Here is a 26,430-nt window from a genome sequence, read left to right on the forward strand (position 1 = left end):
TGCTTTTCCACTCAAGGAGTGCACCAATAGCTGACAGAAGCCTAAGGACACGTGCATGATTCATGAGCTGCTTTTTTTAAAAAAATGTGGATATGTAACTGTTAGCACCTGCAGCATGCTAGTGAAGGTGACAGTACTTTAAGAAACAACTATCTTTTCATGACTGATGCAGTTTTAAGCAGAGATAGAAATCCCTCTAACACATCTTCTGTGTTATTACTATCTCTTCAAAGACTGAAGGCAGAATCTTAAAGAAGTCTCTTTAAGGTGCACACTGAAGGGGGAAAAAGAAGTACTGAGCAGTGCCACAGATTAAAAAACGTCTCAGTGCATGCTGAGCACATTTTCAGTGAATTCGTCTTCCTCTGGTTCTGCCAGGGTTCCTCTCTCTCCTTAGAGGAAGGAATAAATGGTGAACTTTCAGTTAAAACTAGGAATTAGAAACCAGAAATGTGCCTGTAACTGCAGGACAGGCAAGTGGTTTGGTGACGTGAGTACTTGGGAGAGGATTGCTGACCCCTCTGAGTCAGGCCTGCATTTGAGCCCTGCTGCTCCCTGTGTTGTTGAGAATTAATGAGCTGTTAGATAAGGTTAGGGACCTTCATTTGCACCACCTTCTGTCTGTATCACCAAGAAGGAAGGCCCTTTTCTTCCTCCTGCTCACTGCAGGGAAAGAAAAATAAAGACAAGAGTGGCACAAGCTTTTGGGATTCTTCAGCTAGCCCAGAGCACTGCCTGCAGGTTGGACTGGACCATGGCAGAGCAGATCCCAAAGGAGATGCTTCCCACCTTCATGAGCCATAGAAAACTCTTTTGAACTTCATGGGGTGTGACTGGGAATAGGATTAAGCTCTGGGCAGCATTCTCAGGTGTGATTTCTGATATAAACAGATGCATCCCTGGGGCACAAATTACCCACAGATTTAAATTCTATAATTTCTGTGTGAAACTGGCACCAAATTTAGAATAATAACAAGCACTTGTTTTTATGTGAGCTTCTAGGAGAATCACCAGAAAGTCATCATTTTGTCAATTTTTGCTAAGTCTATACAGAACAGCTTGCAAAATAATGTTTAAAAAGTCACGAAAGATATGATCAGTAAATAAAAGTGCCAAATGAGGGGCAAGGAAAGCCACAAACTGCTGATGATATGTGGTTATTGAAAATACTCTTGTAGGTGAGTGGGTGGGTTCACAGGTCTTAATGCAGTTGGGCACTAATAGCACTTTAAAGTGTAGCAGTATAATACTTTTCATGCTGGTTTTATCGGGGCGTTTCTACAACATTTTAACTGCTAAGAGCAGGTTTGTGCCTGCTGGGGGAATGTGCTTAGATAATTAGATCAGCAAGGAAGGAATTTTAAATAGTGCCCAAGGGTGTTGGGGTATCATTCCTCTGGTGTTAGGTGAAGGAAGACTTCGTGGTGGTGTGTAGAGACTGTGTGGGAGGTCAGACAATATCATTTATCAGGGTCCTTCCAAGAACAGTGCGCGGACACTTTGAGTTGCATGGTTCCTTCATTTGCAAGAATCGGCAACAATGATTGTAAGCCCAGTGCATCTGGAATGAAAAATAATAGTTTTTCTTCTAAAATCATTGAATTCTTACTGTTGGGTTTGGGAACAGAATTGCATATGACTGCTTAGGGGATCAGCTACTGGGTTTATGGAGCCCATTTTGCTTGGTTGTACTCATCTCTCACCAAACTGATGAGTCATTTCTCCCCAGTAAGGAACAAAGTGTGTTTGTTAACTGGGCAGCAGGTGTTTTAATTGGTTCATCTGTCTGACTCCACAGGAGCGTCTCCTGCTCTCTGTACTTCCTCGACATGTTGCCATGGAGATGAAAGCTGACATTAATGCCAAACAGGAAGACATGATGTTTCATAAGATCTACATCCAGAAGCACGACAATGTCAGGTAAGAACAGCAGCCTGTCTCCCAGCCATGGGGAAAGAGTGCTTGGCCCTGAACACCCAGGGACGAAGATGTCAGTGGGACATGATCCAAAATAAGTGTAAAGACTCTGAAGTGTCGCTAGCTGACTTTTGAAAGTTTGTTTATAGGATGGTAGGAGGATTGCCTCATTCCGGCAATATCTTGCTTTGAGAAGTGACTTGAACTGATCTCTTTCCTTACATTTTCCTTTTTTTTCCCTTTTTTCTTTCCTGCAGTAAGTATTGATGATTTTGAGAAGGTATTATATTGGGGTTCAGTTATTTTTGGATGGTTACAAGCACCCCTCTGATAAGACATGATGGAATGCAAGTTAAAAATTAGGAACACTTCCCTCAGGGTGAATTGCAGAGCCTGGCTAAGGTTAAGATTTTCTGGAGTGGTTTCTGGCAGTTTGGAATTATAAGAAGGGTGTCCATTAGTGACAGCCTTGACACCTGCTCAGTCACCCAGCAATGTGTTTCTCCTTGGTCTACCTGAATGAGGAGAAGGGTTTGATAACCAGTCTCTGGCAAGTCATGCAAAATCAAACTCAGCCTGTGTTGCTGGAGTAGTCCAGCCCCAGGAGCTTCTGAACATCTCCTGGTTCCCGCTGTCCAGTTTCCCAGGGAAGAGGCAATAAAATAGTGCTTCAGATGGCTTGATAGCTTTATAGGCTGCAGTTACAAAGTTTAATTTAATCTTGATGCATTTCACCTCTGCTGTGGTACCTGATCTCTTTGGAGATACTTATGTCTCAGCTAAGCCAGGTCCTGGAACTGTGTAACAGCTCTGTCAGTTTATAAGTACTTCTTTTGAGACAAAGGGGCTGGAGACAGAAAGCTTTCCTTTTCCATCTCCACTTACAAAAAGAGTTTTTCCTGTGAGCTCCTTGTGTAGCCTTTCTCCCTCATGTAGCTTGAGTATGATGGTGAATTTTATTTTCGGATACTTTATGCTCAACAGATGAAAGTGAGTTTCTTACATCTCTAACATACCACACCCTCCAACAGTTGACGTGGAAACATCCACATGAAATTCTGATGCATTTGAAGACATTATCTTAGGATTGAGGATAGCTGGGAGAGGTAATGTACAAGCAGAAAATTGGGAGATTGCTCAGTGTTGAATGTAGAGTCTTATATAAAACTCACTGAAATCAGGGCAAGTCTGTGTGCTCGCTTGGATGGAATTCAGCCCTTCAGTTTTTTTGGTTATGACTCAGTAAAGAGATAAAGATCCACTAGCAATACTGAAGAAAAAAACAGTATTAGAAATCAAAGACAGTAATGGTTCAGTGATGAAAAATAAAGGATATATGCATGGTGATGAAGGGGAGGGGAAGAGGCCGTCCACAGTGCCCTCAGCAGACTTTGTGCTACAGTAAATTAAGTTTTGTGTCTTCACATTCATTTTTTCCTTAATGACACTGAGCTTGTTCAAGTAGGTGTGTAAATTTCTAGTGATAGATGCTGTTTGTGAATTACTTTTGTCCATTACTCAAAGGTCAACTTGACATTCAAACTAAGTGCAATTCATTAGGTACAGCATGAGACTATGGTATTTTAGTCTTTCACATCAATTTCCATGTCATTATTTTGTAGGTTTGAAAATTGTTCCGTAGTCAAATCTTAGTAAAGCTGATTATCTCTTTAGGATGATACTGATTTGAAATTTTAATTTATATGACTACATATACAAAAACTAAATAAACAATAATGAACTAAGTTTGCAACTGGAAAATTTTAAAGGGGGAAGGGGAATCTGATGGAACAATAGTGACTGGAAAAAATAGCCCAAAGATAATGGTTGGTATGAAGACATGGAGATCTCAAAAATGACACATGGCTAAGAGTAGAGAAAGGAGATTCAGCAATGATTTTCAGCTACAGCTGTGAAGAAACATGAAAGGTGAAACACATATACATAAATGGTCATGTGCACCAGTCAGTTCCTGATGGGCAGCTAACAGGATGCTTGCAAACATTTAATTTTCACATCTTGCATATTTATTGAATAAGATAAGCATTTATGTAATAGTTCCACTTCTGCAGCTTAAAAGTAATTTTAACTTTGTTCCTCATGGTAATGGGTGTTTAGGAATCAAGCCCTTGCAGGTGCCGACTATCTCCAGTGCAAAGGGACTCTAAGGTCTCAAAAGATCTTGCAAGAGGAAACAACTTAAATGATATCTTCCTCAAAGTGTGGGCTTTGTTATCTGTCCCTGTGAGGTCCTAAATCAAAACCCACTGAAATCATGGAAAAGGCTGGAAAAGTGAGATAAGAAATAGGAATAAAATAGTGTATGTGCTGAGAGCAAACAGAAAATAACTCAGGAACATCTCATCTTCATGTACTTTAGGGAAATGAATAACTAAGTACGAATATTGAAGAAAGGAAACATGATTTGGAACAAATGACTCATTTCACACCAGGAGTTCAGCACGGAGCCTTTGCTCCTGCCTGGGTGCACTGAAACCACCTCTGGTGGGAATGACTGTGGATGATTTTGAAGCATTTACATGCACACAGAAACACCGTGGAGGGGGGAGGTAGCATCTCGGTGACACTGATTAATGAACTGGCTGAATAAAAGCAAGCATGCTCTTTACTTTGCACAGGGAAATGCTCAAGGGGAGGCTTTTGAGATGAGAATGCTCCAAGCAATTTTGTTTTGTGTTCGTCACTACTCGAAAATGTCATAAGATCCAAGTTTTTATGAGCTAAAGGTTATTGTGTCAAGGCAATTGAGAAGTATGTGAAGTCAGTGCAAGGGTGCTGTGCCCAGCCATTGAATCTGGCTTCCTGTTGATGATTTATCAGCAGGAGCATTTCCTCTGCAGTTCAGAGGAGTGGGAAGGTCTGTGTGTTCGCACAGAAGTGTGGGTTTTCTTTCTCCATCAGCTGTATTCAGTGATTCTTCCCCCCACCATTCTCCCAGACTGAGTATAAAGATAGATTTTAAACAAAAGTATAATGGATGAGAATTTTTGTTAGCTATTGATTTAAAAGTTTGATTGTCGTCTTAATGCCTGGAACCTGACATCTTGGTTTTTGCTGGATCTTCAGAGTGAGGTCTCTCTCCAAACTCACATGGAAATAATGAGGCTCTGGAGGTTTCCATCCAGATGAGTTTAACTTGGGTCCTTTGAACTCAGGAGACACAGGAGCACAGCCTCGTGCACTTAGCCTGGTTTGACATTTTGTGTGGGAGAAGTGGCTTACTAAGTTCTCTTCCAGACAAGATTAAATATTTTAATTTTCAGGGATGATTGGGTCTGGGCTTTTGAGACCACCTCTAATTTTAATTAAGAACCAAACCCAAACCACTCTACCAGCAGAAAATGTTATTCTAAAATTATGTGAAGTTAATGCATGTAGGCTTTCTTTTTCAGTTTAAAAGTTAAGTGTCCTTAACTTTCCAGTTTGCTCTTATATGCTAGTTTTGGGTTCTAGGTTATACAGTTCAGGGGTTTTTTTTAAGAAAAAGAGGTTACACACTTCCTTTTTTTTTTTTTTCTTTTTGTTTAAGAAAAAAAAATTCAATTTAAACCTGTGTAGAAGAGCTCTTCCTCAAGTACCAGTAGTAGTACGTCTGTAAAACGCAGCCTTTAACAAGGAGCAGTTCTGCTATGATATTGCTTACTGAGTTACACTTCTCTTAGAGGGTGGGATATCTCTCCATAGTGGAAATATGATTTTTTAAATGCAAAATACAGTGGTCTTTTTGACCTGTATGGGTAAAAGACAATCTTTTTTGAGCAAATCTTTTTATCTGGACTTCCTGCAAATGAGTTCATAATCTCCTGATTATTGTTATGGAAAGTAAAGTTCAGAGACTAATTTATCCACAATGAAAATATAACTTCCTGTAATTTTTGGCAGCAAAATTTGTTTCAGGATTATGGTCTTCTGAAAATTTTAGTATGGTGACAAAACAAAGATGAAAATGTTTGAGGTTAATACACTCTTTTTTGATGCACGTGAACAGAACCTTTAAACAGAGAATGAAACAGTTTCCTGTGCTGATTTATTGAATGAGAATTAACTTTGACAAATCCAGAACCTCAGAGCATGATTTGACCTTTCCCACATATGTGTGTGTGTTAAATATAAAGTCTATTGTCAAAAGCAATCAGGAAAGGAGTTCCCAAGACTATGCAAGTAATTTTGGGTAAACAACAAGGTGAATTATGTAACTAAATTTGTTCATGTTATCGTGAATGAGATTATGTCTGATAGACAAGCGCTAAATAATGCATAGATAATATTGTTTATATATCATGCTTCCCAGACAGAATTTTAAGTGTTTTACACTACTATTGCTATTTATAGTGTCTCACTGCAGTGATAATGGCTTTAATGTTATCTAGGTTTGGCCAAATATAGTAATCTCTGTGCTATAAAAGGAGGCTTGAAGTCCTCTGTGAAGGGATAAATGTTGGCTTTGCCACTGAAATTCCTTTGATGAACTGTTCCAAGAAGCTTATTTTAGGGCTGGCATCCAAGTGCAGTAAAAGTGACAGTTTCCTCTCTTCTCCCCTTCACATAATTCTTATGAATCATGTACTCAACAACATTAACCTGTTTTCAGAGTTTCTTAAACTTCTTGACAACTTGAACTAAACCATTTGCAGAAATGAAACAAGACCATTTGCTTTCAGCTTTTTAAATGAAAAGCATTTGTAACTTGTCTTCTGATTTAATGACATTCTAACACCAAAAAGTTCTCTGCTTAAAAATGACCAAATAGTTGCACTTTGGCTGAGTGTCAGGGTATTCAGACCAGCTGTTTCAACTTAACCTCTTCACCTTTTAGGTGTTGTGATGCCTATATTAGTTGCTTATGATTTTTTTTAAATTCCCAGGTTACAAGGTTCAATGGAATTGTGAACTACAACATTTGAGGAAAAATTCAACTAAGCAAACATCTTTTTCTTCCCTCCTCCCACTGTCCTCACACACAGGATTTCTGGTCTTAATGTTTCTTAGTGGTGAAGTACTTACCATCCTTAATAAATATAATTACATTATGATAGGTATAAATTTCTGACAGTTCTTCCATGGGTAATTTCAAAGATTACACAATCCCTCATCTCAGCCAAAGTTTGTATATCTTTAATTTCTCTGGAAGGCCTCATTGCCAGGAAAGGGCAGGAACAATAACTTTTTTAATATTTACTGTATAATCCATCTTCCTCCTTGTCTTCTTTCCTTTTTGAGGGGAAGCAGAATGAAAATTGATGGCTTATGTGTAAAAACAAGGAAGAGCAGCATTAAGCAGGAGAAAGCCCAAGAGCCAGTTTTATCCATGTCTTGCATCCTTGCTGCTGCTCTCCCTGTCAGTCCGTGAGCTTCGATTTCCTCCAAAGTGTGTTGATGGGTTGGTTGGTTGGTTGTTTCTCAGAATCAAGTCTTGGCAAGACCTCTCCCTCCTTTTCCTTATTCAAGGTATATGCCCACGAGCAGTAGAAAGTTATTTTTGCCCATAGGTGGGGGGTAACTGTGGGTTTCATGTGAGTTCAGAGCATTTAATTGCTGTAACTTCTGGTTGAGGCTGTAGGATGAGAAAAGTGAGTAGGAGGGAAATGAGCCTGCCCACGTCTTTCCCCAAATGACAGCAGTGAATTTTACCTAAGCAGGAACTCTCCCTGTCAAGAGCCAGATCCTGGGAGTTTCACCTATGCCTGCCAGGGGTGAATCTTTGCTTTTTAATGTTGCAGATTTTTTTTCTTTCAAGTTAGCAATAAGCTTTAGGAAGTGCAGGAGTAGGTTTCACCCATGGATGAAGGTGAATTACTCTGCTCTTACCACCACCAATCACTTGGCTCTTCCTAGTCAATTTCTTGGTTTTGAGAGGAAAAGTCACTTGTTTTTTGGAGATTGTAATTCACACTAAAATTCATGTTTAAATAAATTCGCTTACTTTTCAGCCTTGTTACACCTGCAGTTGACCTCAAAGCTGGGCAATAAGGCTGGGTGTTAGTTTACAGGGGATGTTTCAACCCAGGATCACTCCCTCTCGATAATAAATGTATTAATGGATCAGTCATGAAAGCTTTTAAGCCAAAAAATACAGCAGGTTTATATATTTTAGCAAAGCTACCTCTTTGTGTGTGTGCACAGCAACCTTTAAGAACAAATACATGCTAACATGTTTAAGTATTCATTTGATCTATGATCTTTCTCTTTGAACTGGGAATATATTGTGATCTCCCCTGCTGGGAGCTCCTGGTGTCTTCAAGGGCGTGAAGGAGCCTTGTACCCCCTGAAGAACGAAACAGATATAACTGGCTGCAAGGCACCCCGCTGGATGCTCTACTCAAACACGTGTGTTGTAATAAAGATAACATCCCAAAAGTGCAGCGTGCCAGGTGACTGCAGATCTGCAGCCACCAGCAAGCCATCAGCAATTAGGAAGGGCCTGTGATGTATAATTCACACCCTGCTATTCTGAGTTTACACAGGGGCCTGTGAAGTTCACAGGGTGATGGATTGAAGAGCGTTAGATGTTTTAATGATGAAATACTGTGAATAGTAATTTGGAGACAATAATGAAGGTGCCTGCAGAAGTTTACAGAGCAGAATTTTACCTCATCAAGGTTATTTGGATTCTCTTTTTTCTCCAGTAGTACTAAGAAAAAATTAAATTTTTAAAAATGTAAGTATGACTGCTGATTGGCCTGATAAAAACAAATGTATCAAATTTATAGTCAAAAAAGTGCATCAAATTATGTTTATTCAACTAGTTCACTTCCAGTCCTCCATACTCTAGAGTAACCTTGACAAGAAAAATTGAGTATTCTCTGAACAAAACTTTTCTTTTGTGAAGACTTGCTTTTACAGAGTTGCTTTTCTCCTGTAAAGACTTTGTGAAATTTCAGTTAATGAACTGCTTTGTCATGTAGTTAACATGCAAAGTGGTTTTAAGAACATAGAGTTTATATAACATTTGAAGAGGTTCTTATTAAAATCATCCTACCTTTTTGCTTCCTCCCTAGATGATAATGACTGAAAAGCAAAAATTAGTTAAACTTTTTATTCTGTCATGCAGCGAACTTTGCAAAACTACTTGAAGCTCTCTTACAGAAGCTATAAAACAGAGGCACAGTTTTGGATGGGGATGGATTAACTTCTCTTGTCTTACACTATATTTATATCCCTCAACAATTGCTGCTAATTTGCGCATCTGTTCCTACTGGTGTATATATAATTTTGACACTGGATAAATAATGAAGAAGAGACAAAAGCTGAAACTAATTAGTGGAGAAGAGCTTTCAAGTGGTCTGGCATCCTGTGACTCAAGTAAGTACATTGCTAACTTGAGCCTATGTCCTCCAGCAAATGAAAGTCATAGTGTAGTTTTTAAACTTTCTCTTTTTTATTAACTTTGCTTTATACTAACTGGTGAAAGAGCTGGGGAGAGGCTGGTACTGACTGTGCAGTCTGCATAATTCTGTATGGGGAGTTTTTATAAGAAACCCAACTAAGAACAGGTCACTTCAGAAACAGAACTAACAAATGAGGAGCACCAAAGGAGGACTGCACAAAAGAGCAAAGGAGGCAAAAGACCCAAAGATTAAATTAATTTCATCACACACATCCCATTGGCATGGCATTGCCCTTGTGGAATGGTAGAAGTCCTCTTTTTAGAAAACTGAGGTTTTTCTGTGCCCTTTTGTGGTTTTGTTACAAAGCCCAGGAAGGATGAACACAGTTTTAAATGGTGGGAATAAGGTTTTGTAAAACTGTGTAGTTTCTGGGGACTCAGAAGTTTGCAGATAGCTTTCAGAGATTGGGAAGTATCTGTGTGATGCCGTTTTAAAAGCAACCAAAATATAAGAATATATAAGTTATCTTCCTTGATACCTTGACCAACAGAGATCTTTATGGGTGCTGTATGTGATTTTGGCAAATATCTGAGGCTCCCAAAGGCACTGAGAAAATCTAAGGAAGCTCTTGACCAGTAACCATGTCCCTATTTTGAATCAACCTCCTAAACTGATGCCTTAAATATATAGGAGGATCATCAACATTCAAAATCAACTTCCTCATCTCCAGTTCTACAGAACCAACCCCCAAGATGAAAAATCTGGTGTGGTGACTACTTATAAAACTTGGATCTGTGTGACTATCAGCAAAATATTCTCTCCTAGCCTCTTGTTGCAGAGAACTCCCCAGTAAGTGGCATGGAGAAGGCTGGGTGACCAGAGCTTTTTTCAGTTGTCAGATAGCTGTAAATGCCTGTTTGTCCCCATCAGTAGCTGTGCAGAGCATCTGGAAGCACAACTTGCCATCTCACATGAAAAGGAAGGTGCATGTAGGAAGCAGTGGGGAATTTTCCCAGCAGAGTTACAGTAGTGAGTTTGATCCACCGTGTCAGCTCATTGTTTTAGGGTTTTTGGATGGTGGTGGTTTGGGTAGGGTTTTAATTTAAGCATGATTCTTTGCAGAGTGTGATCATACGCTGGATCCATTCCTGCTCACTGTGGGGAATGCTGCTAATAGAAGGTTACTAGGACAACCCTCCTTCTTCTCACAACTACTTAATTTGTTATCTCCAAGGCCTGGCAGACCCATACATCCATGCTGAATGAGGCAGCAATTCAGAGAGGTGCTTTGTGACACCCTGGACCATGAAGCAATAGAGAGAACCGATGTCACAGAGCTGATGGGATATTAGTGGGGAGGAGAGGTAGGCAAAAATATGGGAAAGACAAAAAAAACTTGGAACAAAAGGAGCAAATTTGCCAATTGTTAGCATGTCTGGAGGGAAAGAGAAGAGAGAATGGAAACCAGACACAAGCAGGTGTAGACAGTGGGCAGTTATGGGCCACTGCAGTGCTGGTGGAGAGCCTCCATTCCCGGGAGCATGCACACCAATGCGCCGCTGCTTTGTGCCTTGGCTGTTTCCAAAGAATGAGCTAATAAGAATCAATTTGTAGAACAAAACAAACAAAACTTTGGCTTCTGCTCAGGGGAACTTGAGCAATTGCAGTTACAGATCAGGCTTCAACAAATGCCAAGAGCTGATCCATAAAAGTATAATTATTCTGTTTCATTTGGAACCTTTTGTTCTGGGTTGCATTCAAAACTACTGTAAGCCCCTTTGTGAGATTCATTTCCTTTCCAAGCAAGAGAAAAAGAGGCCTTTTCATTTAATAGTTCTACTTTGTTTCAATTAAAAATGAGAAAAAACTCGCATCCTTGCCTTTCTTCCTTAAGATTCTCCCCTTCTGCAGAATAGTGGCCAGCAGGTCACAGTTTAGGACAACACGTCTCATGTAAAGGCAAAATTGTTACAGAGCGTAAATTGTAAGGGATATTCTGCTTTTAATATCCTGTACTCTTTGTAATTTTCAACTGAAAACTGCATAAAATTTTGTTATTGAAATTGGAAGTGTTTACAAATTTCTTTCAAAGCCCAGGAACACTGAAATTGCCTGCTGAGCTGTTTTTCCTTGGAAGTATGCAATGGGGGAAGGAGTAAATTGAAAATGGTATCTTGTCTGTAAACTTAAAAATTGAGACAGACCATGAGTTCTTTAATTTGACTTGGTAGTGAGGCTGATCAGAGTTCAGAAATGCCTGGCTCCCATTGCAGAAATGTCCTGATGACTACATCTTGAAGGCTCTGAGGAGTTGTGCTGAAGCAGCGAGCAGGGAGTGTGCACAAACACACACATTCTGTGCTGGGCACTTCTCATGGGCACTGGCTGTATCCGCGGGGGGAGCGAGAGGGGCAGTTCGGCTGGGCTGCTGTGCCAAAGGGGCTTCTCTCTGTTCCCCTCTAAAATGGAAACACAGAGAATTAATTCAGTTGACATTCCATGTGGCAGAAAGTACAACACAGTGGTAGGGAAGACCTGAAGAAGCACAAGTGATGAGGCACACCATGCTCATCAGGAGTGTAGAGGCTCAACCCACGTGCCAGGGTAGGTTATCTGGATTTGGTTTTCCCATGTACCAGAGGGCGTTTGAGGCCACATCTCCTAGGAGAGGCCATAAATGAAGAAGGCATCCTCATTCTCTTTTGTTAACTCTGTCTCATTTTTTCACATAAAAGAATCAAACCCCGGAGCAGCGGCTTGAATCCCACTGTCCCATGTCACAGCGTGCACCATAATCAGCAGGGCAGAGCGGAGCACTTGCTGTCTCTGCCTCTAATTATTCTGAGTATTTTACATGTAATGAGCAGCTGTAGCATGAAATCCTGAGGGTACCCCTGTTCCCAATCCAAAATAGCCACTTGTCCAGTTCAGGCTGGGTTCACAGGAAAAATTAGATCCATGTTTTCTCACATCTTGGGTGAAGGGTCTTAGGAGATGGTTGCCTTGCTTTCAATTTCACTCCATTTACTTGTAAATAGCAGGCATTTGCAAAATACCATGGAATCAAGGATACAAATTTCTGTGTACATTTCTGTACCTTGAAGTTGTGCCAGTCTTTTGTGTCAGGCCAGTGGTATTTTAACTGGCAGGAATTTTGACTCCCAGGTAAGATTTGGCTACAGTCGTGTAGATGGCAGCATGGATATGGGAGGGACTCTCTTAAATGCTGGACACATACTGTTTGTTATTGTAGCTGCTGACTTACTCTGAGCCCTGTCTGTATTACTTAATTCAAACAACAAATAATGACCAAAGAAATAAATTAAATAAAAGTCAAGTATTCCTGTAAGATGCTGTCTCAAGGCTCAAACTGAAGTGAAAAATTATTTGCCAGGGTTTCTAGCCCCGGTGGTCTTAGATTAACCACAGCATGTCCTAAGTACCTAGAAGATGGAGAGGCCAAGGCGATCCTGGGGATGATTTGCTTTTGCCTTTGACTGCTGTTAATTTCTTTTCTGTTTCTGTTTACAAGGATTCTGGTGACTGGATGTTGTCAGCAGGATTTTTTTTTGGTTGCATAAGGATTGAGAAAACAGTGTCTGTCTGACTCTTCCACAGTGAATGGCTTTCAAGTTAAGCCATGGCTGCAGTTATTGTGCTTTAGCTGTGACACTATAAATAAAGTTATTAACAGCAATATGTAAATGGGTTTCTATTTCTGTTCTCTGTATTGTTTGCAAAATCTAGGGCAGTTATTCAGTAAGAATCATCTGCTATTTAGCACTGAGCCTACCAGCATTTGATGTTGTGTGGGCTGCTGCGCTTTTCCGCCGCCTTTCTTTCTTTCTTTGCAGTGGCTATTAGAACCCAGCACTTCTGCAAGTTTGTTTATTGTGGTATATAAGAAATAGAGTAGCTGTGCTAAGCATTTTCAGGCTTTCGGAGAGTGGCTTGGTGCATAAGAATAGGGAATCATCTCCTGGTATCTGAACTATAAGAGCATTAAACCCAGCCATACAAACACCAAATACCACAGCTGCCATTTGCAGATTCCAGATTGTTTAAAGATCTTTACGGTTTGTGTTCTGTTCGCATGCTCTGTTTCCTCCCACTGCCCTCTCCACTGCTCCAGATCTGCCTGACAGCCCCAGGCCCTGTTCATGTTGGAAACTTGTACCACATCAATTCATGCAGTTACAGCACAGACCCCCAGGGAGAACACGGACGTGTTGTTTTAGAAACCCTTTACTACAGTCATGGCTACTCCTGTCTGGAAGAGCAAATTATTCTAATCCAAGGCATCTGTTAGAAACCTGAATGTATCTGTACTAGGGACAGGTTCTGTGTGGCTGTTAACATGGATACTCTAAAAGACATTTCACTTGAGGCAGTTTGTTCAAACTTCTTCCTTCTCTGCAAGTGAATTCGGCTCTGGATTCCCCAGATCGCCAACAGGGAAAGTCCCAACCTGTTTGTCCTGTGACTCGTTAGCCACAATTTTATTGCCAGCTGTGCTAGCCTTCAGATGGGTATGTGTCCTCCCCAGCACTTAAATTCCATTTCATGCAGCTTTGTGAAAACCAAAATTGCTGCTACTGTGGTGGCATAGGAAGTAAACAGAAATTAGCTAGACTGGTTTTGCATAAGGTGTAGAAAGACCTGAAACAGCAACTTTCCTCTTATTTTTATGCTATGCGACACATTACCATATTACATGTTTTAAGTGGTCTCCAAGGTGGCTTTCTATGCTATAGAGAAGATCTGGTCAGACTCTATTGATTTTATTGATATTAGTTCACTGGTAAACTAATAGCTGTTTGCAGGAACTGCATTTGGAGATAATATTTTGTGAGTATTGAGAGTAGCAAGCAAATGGCTTAGTGAAATATCTTAATGCATTTAACAGAGAAATTAAATTTTCCAATGGAAAATGCAAGAGAAAAGCCATTTCTTTATATGCAGATCTATTATTCTGGTGGTGGCAATTACAGTAATTCTCTTGAAATCAAGTTAAAATTATATGTCTGCTTCATTATGAGAAGAAACCACTGATTGCAAAAATCAGGGGAGATTTAGGGGAAAGTTAGAGAGACTGACATATGCAGTGAGCAGACCTGACATCACCATGGCTCCCACTCTATCATGTCAGGAGTAGGGTTTGTGTGGATGTTTCCCGGACTTAGGAGGCCAGGATTCACATTCCTGCTTTGTCAGGGTTTTCCCATGACACTTTGAGCATCTTTATGTATTTTATCCATATACCATACTTCTGTCTCTAGGAAATAGTGTGGTTTTGTTTTTCTAGCTCCAATGACATTTTAACAGTTGCTTAATGTCACTGCTTACTACCTATGAAATCATGGAAATATGCCAAATATTTGGAATATGAGATATGTTAGAGGCTGAAGAGATGCATGGAATTTCATGTTCCCTGTTCAAGGACCATCTTTGCATAGAAATCCTTACGTAGTAAGTTCACCTGAACTGCCTTCTGAGGAGGAGTGGGTTTACTGCTGGTACTGGTTGTACAGAATTTCATTATATTTACTTTGTTTCTTCATGGAAGATGGAGTTTTCTGTGTCACCAAAAGGAACCAAAGATAGGTATCAACCCAAGTGCTACTGGTCAATTAAGATGTGATGGTAGGTCACATCTTAAAAAGGAAAAGCACCCCTTAATGTTAAATTATAGTCCTGGTAAAGTTGGGAGACTTTACTTGTGAGTTGAGGGTATCTATTCATTACTGCTTCTTATCAGGTAAGGAAAATTAATGTAGTGTACAACAACCAGATAATGAGTTCAATTTCCTGCAGGATTTTTTCATTTGACTCTGATATTGCAACTAATCTCCCTTGTCATTGAAAACATGATGTGGTCTATTATTAAATTTATTATCAGGTTTGTTTATTAATCAAATAATATTGATCCCTCAGTTAATGAGCTGCACCATTTTCTTCGGACAGTCATTTCAGCTTTGAAAATAACTGACAAAGGAATGTCTTCATTTTACAGTTCCTCTCCACTGATGTTCATTGGTGTTTCTCAGAAAAGTGACCATTTTAAAGTGTACACAGTTAAGTGCGTCTAAATGCTCTGGGGCCATTTCTCTTTACTGTTTCATCAGTGTAACTTTAAAAACACAACTGCTCAACTACCTTTAAAAGTATAGAAGTGGGGGGGTAGCGAGTCCACTCATCCTGACTGTTCCAAAAAGGGCAGGAAGACTGAAGTTTGTGTTCTTCAGCACTCAGTTTTCCCACCAAATGGCCATTTTGTATTCTTGATCTAACAAGCTACCAGTGGCAATTGTGTACACAGATCATCACCTCACTTGTCCATTCTCAGCTCGTCCATTGGGAGTCTGCGTATTTTGCTACCCTACCCACTTTGGGAATGGCACAATTGCTCCTTAATGTTTTAAATTATGACATTTATATACTAATGTAATGTTTTCATTATGTAGTGACTTTCCAGAAGGAAAACCCTGACTTGCTGAAATGACAAAGTAAGTAAATCCCAAAAGGACAGGACAGTGGGAAAGACACTGGAAAGAGCGAAGAAGCAAGGGTAGATTGAAGTGACGGCTGCATGCAGAATTACTGCAGCTTTTTGGTTAGGGAATACAAAAGCATCATTGTTTGCCTGAATATCCATGATACCAGAGAAGAACAGACTGAAGGCAGTTTTCACAGCTATGAAGAGCTCATTCTTTCTTCATCAAATACAAAGACCTGAGCAATATACAACAGAAAGCATCACAAACCTGATTAGAGGCAATTTCATGTCTATGCCATGTGCCTGGGCTTGAATATACATGTGGAACTGTTAACTGTGACAAAATTTATTCTCTCTTGCCTTCCCTGACAACCAATTGATTGCTGGCACACAGCCTCTTTGCAACAGGTTGTCTTTTGCTTTAATGCCTAAATTTTTAGTTGTTTCTTTGTCCTACCATGCTGCTTCTATAGCTTCAGTCGATTTTTCAAGGTATTGTCTCAAAGAGAAGGCAGGAAGGAATAGTGGGAATAGTGCCTTCCTGCCCTGAATAGAACTACAACTGTGTTGGTCTGTTTTTCAGAATTCTCTTAGCTCTGTTGTCTTACTTATTGGTTTACAGCAGGATTTTGATATCAGAGATCACTCTAATTCCAGAAAACAGACTGCAGGAATGCTCACAAGAAAAAGTACACCTGAAGTTTGAAAACCAGAATATGGCTTCTCCTTTCTCTTTTACATGCAGTTCTGGATTTCAGGCTCTCTTGTGGAACAAAAATGAATCTGAGATTTATTGTGGTGTGAGCTGGATTCAGGTCCAGTTTGGACAGACCTGCCAGCTCTTTTGTACTGGTCAGGCAGACCTGGGTGGGTTTGGGCTTGCTCAGAGCCACAGCAAAGGCACAAGGTTGGGGTCAGCACTACACATGGTTCCCTCCTGCAAAAGGTGCTATCCTTCAGCTTTGCTCTCTTCAGCTTCCTTGGAGATGGAATGGATTTGGCATCTTTTGCATTTACATGGCTTTTTTCCCTGACCAGAACAACTGGAAAAAAATTGGCATTCCCATCAGTCCCTTCTTAGATACATGAAAAACATCTAAATTTCTTCCTTCTTACTAACCCAAAGTCTTATTTAGGATGGTTGGATTTCTTTTTCAGGTTTGACAGACAGCAGCATCTAATTCGGCTGGCAATGATGGAGGAATAAAATTCCTTTCACTCATCTCAAAGCCATCTATAATAAGTCACATCTATAGTTTGTCTGGTAGCCATATCTATTTTTATTTGGTTTTGCCTTCCTCAAGTAGTTTTTCTTCCCAAAAGCCTATTTATTACTCCTGTTTCCGTTGAAAAATCAATCTGGTTAAATATAGTCTGCTGAAATAGGAAAATCTTGTAACTCCAAATGTTTAGAAGGAGAGGATAGCAAGTTTTTCATGTTTAAAAAAAAAAAAAAAAAAAAAAAAGAAGAGTACTGGTGTTGCCTAGCTATAGCTAAGTTCCAGTAACTGGGGATGCTACTCATGCTTGTGAACTGTAGACGCAGGGAGGTCATGGAAAAACTTTTCTTTGAATGACTGGTGCATTTTTCCCCTTCTGGTTAGTGATTTCAGGATCTAAATTTCTTCTCATTTCCTGTGCTGGCAGTGAGGGACAGACCACAGGCACTGAGGTGAGGAGCGCTGACCATGACGGACAGTATGGTGCCGTTTTTCTCAGCAGCTCCTGAGCAGCAGCAGGGCCAGATCCTTTCCATGGGGCATTCCCAGCACTGCTAATGCAGACAGAGCTGCAGCCACAAATGTGGAGTGTTTGTGCTGGAGATGTGCATCTCCCAGATGAGCCCCTCGGACACTTCTGGCCTCCAGTAACACTCACCTGAGAGCAAACACGAGAAAATCAAGCCAAAGCAGGGCTCTGCAGTTTGTGTCTTTGCAATGAGCCTGGCTGTCATCATGCAGTGGCTGTGGCTGGCAGTTTGCACGTTGCCACCAGTGTCTCCCAGAGCCATCTGGTCTCCTGCTCCTTTGTTGGTTTTTGCTGTCACCAGATTCACTTATTATGGCCTTGCAGAGTGAACTTTTCAAATATGGCATGTGGGTTTGGTTTACATTTTAGGCAGCTTTGGAAGAGAGATGGGAGGGAGGCTTTCTGCCTTTTGTTTTAAAGGAAAAAGGTGAAAAGGCTCACAGTTTTCCAGGGTTTTGGTTTTGTAAGGTTTTTGTGTGTATTTCCTCCTATTTTGTGTTTTTCTCTCTCTTGCCAGTACTCCTTTGCTTATCACAGCATTTGTGTACATATGTGCCTTCTCACCCTCTTGAGCAAGTGGGAGCCGGCATGACTGATCTCAAGATGGAACACTGTCATGGTGCAGGATGAGTCTTGCTTCCCAAGGGGGAGCTGTGCCAGCTGATGTGTCACGGCAGTGCTAGGGCTCATTTGAAACAATAGGTGATTTCCAATACCAAATGGATCTTCTCTGAAATGACCATATAAGTTTAGGATAGAATGTGTATCTTTTTAATGTTGTGTTTGCTTTTTTCCCATGACTGTAGGAAAAGGAAAAATTTTAACCTCTGCTCTGTCTGATGTCCTGCTGTTCTGGAGAACATTTTTTGCATCGCTAAGGCTGTGTCTTTAGCCTGCCACATAGACATCCCTAGAGAGCAAGGCTGACGTGCTGTTGAGACCTGAGATAGTCTAGAAGTAGCTTGCTGGACCAGTCCCTGGGCTGTCACCCAGCACAATGACCTGTGTGGGCCATTTCACCCTCCCTAGGTGGGCTTTGCTGCCCTTGCTTACATTTGTGCTGCTTTTCCCAGACACGCTGCCGCCTGACTATGGTCACTGCTGTGAACTTGTCCTCAGCTTCTTTTGGTTTGTCCTTCTGTTGTTGCTGCTATCAAATTCAGCAGGGAAAGCGCATGATGAGATGTTCTCAGTGCTTCTGGAAGCTGGAGTCCTATTTTGTGCACAGGCTGAGTAGAAGAGAGGGCACACAGAGGATCTCTGTGCCATCCCATCCCCAAATAGCTATAACTAAGAAGGAGAGATTGGATGTGTCTTGGTGTCTTGTCTATTCTAGAAACTTCTAGATTAACTTAATATTATGTTTATGCCACTGAAGCTGGAAAATAATTCTGTGCTTACATTGCTGGAGGGGAGCTGGCTATTAAACAGATGTTCAAGTGCAAAAATCGACTCATTTGCCAAAATGCTGAAGAGATGCTCTTACCTTGGAGATACTCAAAAGACATCTGAGCATGGTCTTGGGTAACCAAGGGCCAACTTAGGTGGCCCTGCTTGGGCAGAGGGTTAGACAAGATGACCTCCGGAGGTCCCTTCCAACTTTAACATTACTGTGGTTCTCTGAAAGCCTACTTTGGTGTTAAGAGCCTAACCCAGCCTTTCAAGTGAGAGTTTTGTCAACTTTATCCCAGTCCGTCCCTCTTCTTTCTTCTTCCTTGTTCACAGTATGACTTAATGACACTCAACACCAATTGCAGTGGATGGTGTTGTAGCAGCCTGAGACACTGTCCTCACCCATTAGCCTAGTGAGCTCACCGACAAGGGCAGACTATAGCCAGCAGCATCCTTGTTGCATCTTTGCTCATGAATGCTTGTTTCTAGTGAACAATGATTATTCCATTATGACATATTAACTCTTTCTTCTCTTGTAGGTAGTGCTCATTGTGGTAAAATACCATGGCTTTGGTTGACATCCAGTCAGAAGCACTTTGCAGCTATTATAAGCCATTAAAGCTCACCGAGTCTGGGGTTTTGTTCTGTTTCCCATGCAGTGCCTGTGGTGTATGGTTTCCAGCAACACATGGTGTTTATATTCATGACTGGCATTACCGTTGTGATGGTGATAGGGTTTGTATTTCTTGCCTTGCTTGATTTATGTTGTGGCTGGCGTGCATGGTGCGCACATGTCTTGAAATAGAACACGACTGGTTTTTTTGTTTTTACATTAGAAGCACTGATGATTTAATTTAGCATTTTGAATAATCCTGCATTTGCAGGGAAACCTGTGTCATGTCCCTCCTTTGATAACTGTATTAGCTTCAGACACTTAAGTCTGCACTTCAAAATCATTCTCTGTAGATGTGTGTGGTTTTTAAATGTCTCATGTGGTTTCCTGCTTCCTACCTTGTCCTTAGCTCTTCTTATTCCTTATGTTCTTCTTTGCTTTCTGCCAAATCTCTCCCCCCGCACACTTGCAAAGAAAGTTCTCCTTTGCCATCTTTTGCCATCCCAAAGACCCCGGGATGCTTCTGCCTCAGGGTACATCAGTAGTGCAAGGATCACCTGACTTACAGGAGATAGTTTTAAAGGACCTGCAGTAGTCGGACTCCCTGTGCAGTGGGATGGACCTGAGCTGGTCTGGGATGTTGCACTCAGGCTTCTGCTGATTCCAGAGCTGCTTGTCCAGGTGTATCTTAACTGTTGTGTGAGTGCTTTACAGACCAAAAAATGGGAAAGCTGAGCTCAGCAGGTTGGGAGTGTTCTCTTCTTGTCTCTGCCTCCTAGCTGTGCCTCCCTCCATTTCAGCTCAGTCTGCCTTTGCAGCTTTCTGAAGCGCTGTGCAGAAAGCAGCCAGACATCCCATTCATGAAGGCCTTACAGTCCACTGTGTCCTGGTGGTTTTGGGAAGAGCCAAACTCAGGCAGAGGCTGGCATTCCCATGGCAGCAGCAGCTGGAGCAGTGAGCCCAGCCTGCCCTGTGCTGCCCTTCAGAAATGGTGGAATCAGCAGGAGCCAGCAGTTATGGGGTGTTCTAATCCATGTACTCGCCTTTTCTGTTCCCCTGCCTGGTGCTTGGGTGAGAGCAGGCAGGTATCAGGCTGGTCCCTAAGCAGAGGAGAGGCTGGCAGGATCTGCCATCAGGCTCTTTTTCATCTTTTTTTCCTGTCAGTGTCATGAGCCACATAGGGCAACAGGCATAAAACTGAGCTTGCCTTGTAGAGCTATGAAATCTTGAGCCAGTTCTTGCTGGAAATAAGAACTGAAATAGGAGCTTAGGAAAGTATTCACCTCTACCCTAAAACACAATTTGTGGTACTTTTCAACCAAAATAAAACAGAAAGAATTTTAAAAGACATATAAAATTAATGATAATTCCTCTTTTCTTCTCTGTCTTTCCCAGAAATAAACCATTTTCTGTATTTTTTTGAGGTCATACCCTGGTTACTGCTGGACAAAACCCAATCAGATGGTAAATCTGAAGACAGTGATGGAATGGAAAATATATCAAGAGCTCTGAAGCCATTACAACATTTTAATTACATACTAAACTGGTTTTTCCACAAAGCAGTAGCTTCCCAGATGAAGGGACTGGGACTCAGGGCTTATAATAGTTGCTGATGCCCAGACTGCAGATTGTGTGGTCAATCCCTTCTAATCAGCTTCAGCTAATAGTACTGCTAAACCACTGCCTTACTTATCTCATGATATTTTATAGCTATAATAATTATTTCATTTGACCTTTTGTTGGCCACTGTCATTTACTGCACATTTTGGCACAAGGGAGGCCCATTACAGGCATTGTCCTCCCACCAGCAAGGAAATGGCATTACCTCTGAAGACTGATGAACAGTTGGCTTGAGTAGGGCTCTTCATCACAATCCCCAACACCATGGCTCTTTAATAAAATCTCTTCATTGCTAAGGGTAGTCTGACATGTAAGACTGAAGTGTGTGGAGCGAGGAGCTAAGGGGAGTGGGAAGCTGTGTGTTTAATCTCTAAGGCTGCTAGTCTGGGTAAGATGCACTGGCAGGGTCTGGAGGTGCTTCAGTCGTCTCACTGCATGTGGGTTGTGTGTATAAGGACATAGATATAACAGGCTTTGTTTTCAAATAACAGCTCTGACTAAACACAGGATGAGGATCATGTGCTGTTCCCTGATGGCCACTGTAAGAGAAACCATTTTCCTAGTCACTTCTGGATTGTTGCCTATTTTACAGGGAGCAGGCTGACTTTATGCGTTACAAGGGCTAATAACAAAAGGAATTGAAGTTCTTGGGTCCCTGTTCCTCCCTTGCAGGACTGGGACTGAGAAACCTGGCTGGTGTCTCTGCTGCTGGAGCTGCAGTGCTAGCAGGGATGTGTGGAGGGGACAGATTATGCAGAGGAGTAAAATGGGATTTAGTGGCTTTCAGTTCTCTGTTGAGAGCAGAGGACTGGGGCTTCAGGCTGGGTTCAGGTTCACAAGGACTGTTTGCTCTGACTTCTGTCCTGTTCTTTCTCCAGTCGCCTGACACGGATGTGTCTCTATCCTCTCAGTCTTCAGTTCCCAGATACCTGTCCTCTGCCATCTCACATGCAGTCCTTTCCATACCCTGATGAGGTTTTCCATTCCCTGCAGCCTGTGTGCCCCAGAGAGTGTCTTCTGATAGCTCAGTGGTGTAGCTGTTTGGTGGCAGAGCAGGTGACACAGCTGTAATGCACTCAGGTGCTTGGCCAGCAGACACAAATCTGTGTGTAGAGCAGCTCCATAGGTCTCTGCTGATTGCTTCATTTGCATGGTAGAAAATATTGCCACAATTTAACTTCTAGAAATGTCTGATCCATTTATCTAGCATGGTAGTAATGGGGAATGGAGGGAGCAACCTCAGTTATTTGTCCATGTTTATTAGGCATGAGGAGAAGGCTCAGGGCCTCCCTGTGTAGTATTTTCAGATACACCCATTGACACCTGAATGTCAGAGCAGCAGCTGATCTTTATTTCTCCTGTTCTAACACAAGGCTGTTGCAACATGCACACAAGCAAAGAGTGTGAACATGTTCAAAAGTGAGTAATCTGCAATTTGCCCCAAGCTGGAAGAGGAACGTGCTAGCAACAAGACACATTTTGTTACTGCCACAAGAACTGGAGACATTTCCCATTTGTACATTACATATTAGCACATACTTAAGTTGCTTATGAGCAATACAGACTTGTCTAAGCTTTCATTTGATTTCAAGTGTGTTTCTTCAGAAGGTTTACTTTTATTTGTAAATATGTGGAATCTTGATTTATTTTTGTGTGTTTTCTCAAGTGTTTAAAAATGGCAAAGTATATTTTGATTCAGACATCCCTTCATTCCTGTCTTGTTTTTTTCTTGTACATTTTAGCATCAGTCTGACTAACAAAGAAGTATTTAATACAATATGGTTGGTTGGTTGGTGATTTATTTGAGTTGAAATGTAGAAGGAAAATATGAAAAGCATGCCAGAATTGAAATGTGTTTCAGGCTTTTTGCAAAAATTGCTTGTGAAAATATTTTTGTTGGTTTTGCTTTCTGACTGAAGACATTGCAGGGAATTCCAACTGAAAACATACCTCTGCAATTTGCCTAAAGCATGTTGGAGTTTTATTTTACAAAGATGAAACAATTCCAAAGTGGTTGTTATTTAGACTTTTAATTTCTTTTCCAAGTACAGCTTGATGGCAATAATCAACTTCAAAGAACAAATCAACCACTGGATAAATGTTCCAATATACAAGTAGAGCTTATGAATTTTCTATTTGTATGAATGTGCATGTATGTATACATTTTATCTTAGATCTAGGTAGATGCAGTCTGCTGCTTGTTTTACTGAATAGTTTTAAATTTGCCATAATGGATGGGTTTGATTGCAAGTCAGTATTTTCCATGTTGTAATTATCAATGAGACAGAATCTTCGTGCAGTTAAAAAGAAACTCACAACCCACTGTTGTCCTTGCACTACAACATTAATATTGATTCACTGAAATCAAAGGCTCATTAATAATACTTGTGATTCAAATAATTGTGCTTTCAAACCAGTCTGGGCTGCTTTCACAGGGCTTTCCCAGTCCCTCCTGGGCGGATGAGTGATGTGATATCCTTGTGTCACGGTTGGCCTCAGTCGGCAAGTTGCAATTGTCATTTGGCAGCACATGGTCATTTTGTGCTTGCAGCCTTACTGAGAGGAGCTCCTGGGCACTGCAGGTGTGATAGGGGCTGCATCATAAGGTGCCATTAGGGTTGCTCATCACCTTGTTGCTATAGGGCTGAGACACCCCTACATGCTTCCCCATCCCAGACTTCTACCTTGGAATTTACACTTACACAAATATCAGCAACAAATTTTGTAACCTTTTTTTTTTTTTCTCTTTTCCCAAGCATCCTCTTTGCAGACATAGAGGGTTTCACAAGTCTGGCCTCCCAGTGCACTGCTCAGGAGCTGGTCATGACACTGAACGAGCTTTTTGCCAGATTCGATAAGCTTGCAGCTGTAAGTGTTCTATTATAATTTTGTTTCCTCTTTTTTTTATTCTTCTGTTGCAAAAATGACATACTGTGCTGGTTCACTAGATTTCTTAAATATTCACTGCCCTAAAAGGCAAGCTATTGCAAGCATGAATATAATCTGAATACTTCTTTCTCCTTTATTTTTTTTTTTTTTTTTTAGGAGAACCACTGTTTAAGGATCAAGATCCTGGGTGATTGCTATTACTGTGTGTCTGGGTTGCCAGAAGCAAGAGCTGACCATGCACACTGCTGTGTTGAAATGGGAATGGATATGATAGAGGCCATCTCGTAAGTACCATATTCCCCATAGAGAAGCTCAGAACAAATGCAAGTAGATTTTCTTTCCTGTTAGGTCTTTTTACATTAGGAGCAAGGTAACCAAACCAAAGAACTCTGGCCAGCAAAAAGGGAAACCAGCTGGAACAAGAAAACAAAATGCTGTAAAGGTTTGATGTCAGCAAAACAGACACTTGTGTCTATACAGCCATGTGGATATCAGAGCTCAGTCTCTTGATGAAAAAGGCAAAGGTTACTATAATTACAGGAAGTCTTGTTCCCAAAGGAGGATGCCAGTGAATTACAGAATTGTGAATTCAGAGGATTAATAATAACTTTATTAAATTTCAGTCGCTATTCATTTATATCTCTTTAAATCAGTTTTTTACTCACCTTAAAATTGTTCTGCTAAGGTCTGTCTTGTCTAGTTCAACAAATCCATCTCTATGTGTCCCTATGCCAAACGGGTCAGATTCAAGGCTTTCTCACTTTAGTTAAATTAATTACTGAAATAAAGCATGAAGTTGGTCTGGCACAGAGTGGGACAGATTCATGGTCTTCTTCTTTATTTCTATTTGCTTCCTCATCTTTATTTTTCTCTTTTAAAACCTCTGGTGATGCTTTGCCTGCTCCTGAGGTCAGACTAGAAATGATGTTAGTCCAGACCATTCCTGTCTTTAAAGAGTAACAAATAGGATACCTGTATCTAGTTTTTATTACTTGGAGGATTACAGACAGTGTTGAATAGTGTTTGCATTGTACATGTGCTTTCACAGGCCAATTATTTCAGAATTCAGGGAAGGAAGATTTATTTGGTCATCTTGAGTGTATGCAAGTTTAGGTACAAAGTTCAGTTTTGGATAGTAACTGAGCTGACCTTGATACCTACACCATCCCTGCTGCACAGACTCTCCTGCTGTTTCCTTTCTCTTCTGTTTTTTATTTTCTGAAAGCATCTTCTGAAGTATTAGTGGCACCAACAGAGAAGTAGATCATCTCTAGGCAATTCTCCTTTTATTCCATACAGTAAATTGATGGAGTTTCCACTTCAGCTTGATAAAATCTACAGCTACCTATTTACTGAGCTTGGTACAGTACCTCCTTAACCATTTGAATTTCTGCAAGGACATCAGTACACCCCCAGAGTTTTCAACCTCATTTTCATAACACAAATACATCGGGTGAAAAGCAGTGTTTTCACCCAAAGGCTCCATTCAAAGCACAGTATGCAACAGCATTCCCTTGCTTTGTATACAGTGTACACTGCCCAGACTTCCTACCTCTCCTCTCCTGGTTTTAAACTCCATTGCTTTGCACCAGTCTCCTTTTGGGGTTTGTATGCAATGTGCAAAATAAAAGGAGTTGCAAGTAACTAGTTTCCAGTAGCCCTTGAAAGAATGCTATTTCTTCCAGGTGAAATACAGTTAAGTAGCAGGTGACAGAGGGTCTTGTCAAACACAAGAAGCAGCAATCCTTAGCCACCAGCCCTACCAACAGAACACTGCGTCCATTGCCCAGTAGTTGGCCTGATGAAATCCAGAGATCTTCATGTGTTGCTGTGTAATCCCCCACAAGGCTGGATAACACCAGGGTGTCTAGACTTCATTGATTAGCTGCAACCCACCTTACTTGGAATAAACACAGAGCTGAAGGGCACTCAGTGTTTGTTTACAAATAGCTCTTCAAGAGCCTTTAAAACTTGTTTCCCACTCGCTGTATAATGAATGCATTTAACAATCTTATCTCTTAATAAGTCTGGAAGGTGACTCTGTTCTCACTACCCCTGCTCTCCCTCTTCCCCCCTCCTCCTCTAAGGATCAAGATAAGAGGTTTCACAATTAAGGTAACCAATAGCTACTGAACATTTGATTGCAGGTAACAAATAACTACTGCACATTTGATTGCAGGCTTCACCAACACTGGGCCCTGCCTGTAGGCTGATTTCATCTGTGTCTAATAACAGCAGAGAGTGTTACCCCAAATAGAAAAGATTTCAAGAAAATTGTATTCACTGTACTGCTGGTATAAATGAGCTGAAGAAAAAAAAAAAAGGAAGGTAACAAAGGATATTTCATTTGTTTATAAAGAATAGCCAAACTTATTTGTTTACTGCAAAGTCTAGACTAGACAAAG

The 26,430-nt window shown here is 40.9% G+C and overlaps 1 protein-coding gene across 1 annotated transcript in view; it reads left to right on the plus strand.

Moving 5' to 3' along the window:
- The window catches only part of ADCY5 (adenylate cyclase 5), a 205,485-nt gene that overhangs the window by 123,991 nt on the left and 55,064 nt on the right, over positions 1 to 26,430 (plus strand). The window contains exons 3-5 of the mRNA XM_019290188.2: positions 1,799 to 1,920; positions 23,893 to 24,004; positions 24,182 to 24,309. Of these exons, the coding sequence (XP_019145733.2) occupies positions 1,799 to 1,920; positions 23,893 to 24,004; positions 24,182 to 24,309 (362 nt within the window). The remainder of the gene's footprint in view (positions 1 to 1,798; positions 1,921 to 23,892; positions 24,005 to 24,181; positions 24,310 to 26,430) is intronic.

This window comes from Corvus cornix, chromosome 7, assembly GCF_000738735.6.
Source record: "Corvus cornix cornix isolate S_Up_H32 chromosome 7, ASM73873v5, whole genome shotgun sequence".
In the NCBI taxonomy this organism is placed as follows: Eukaryota; Metazoa; Chordata; class Aves; order Passeriformes; family Corvidae; genus Corvus; species Corvus cornix.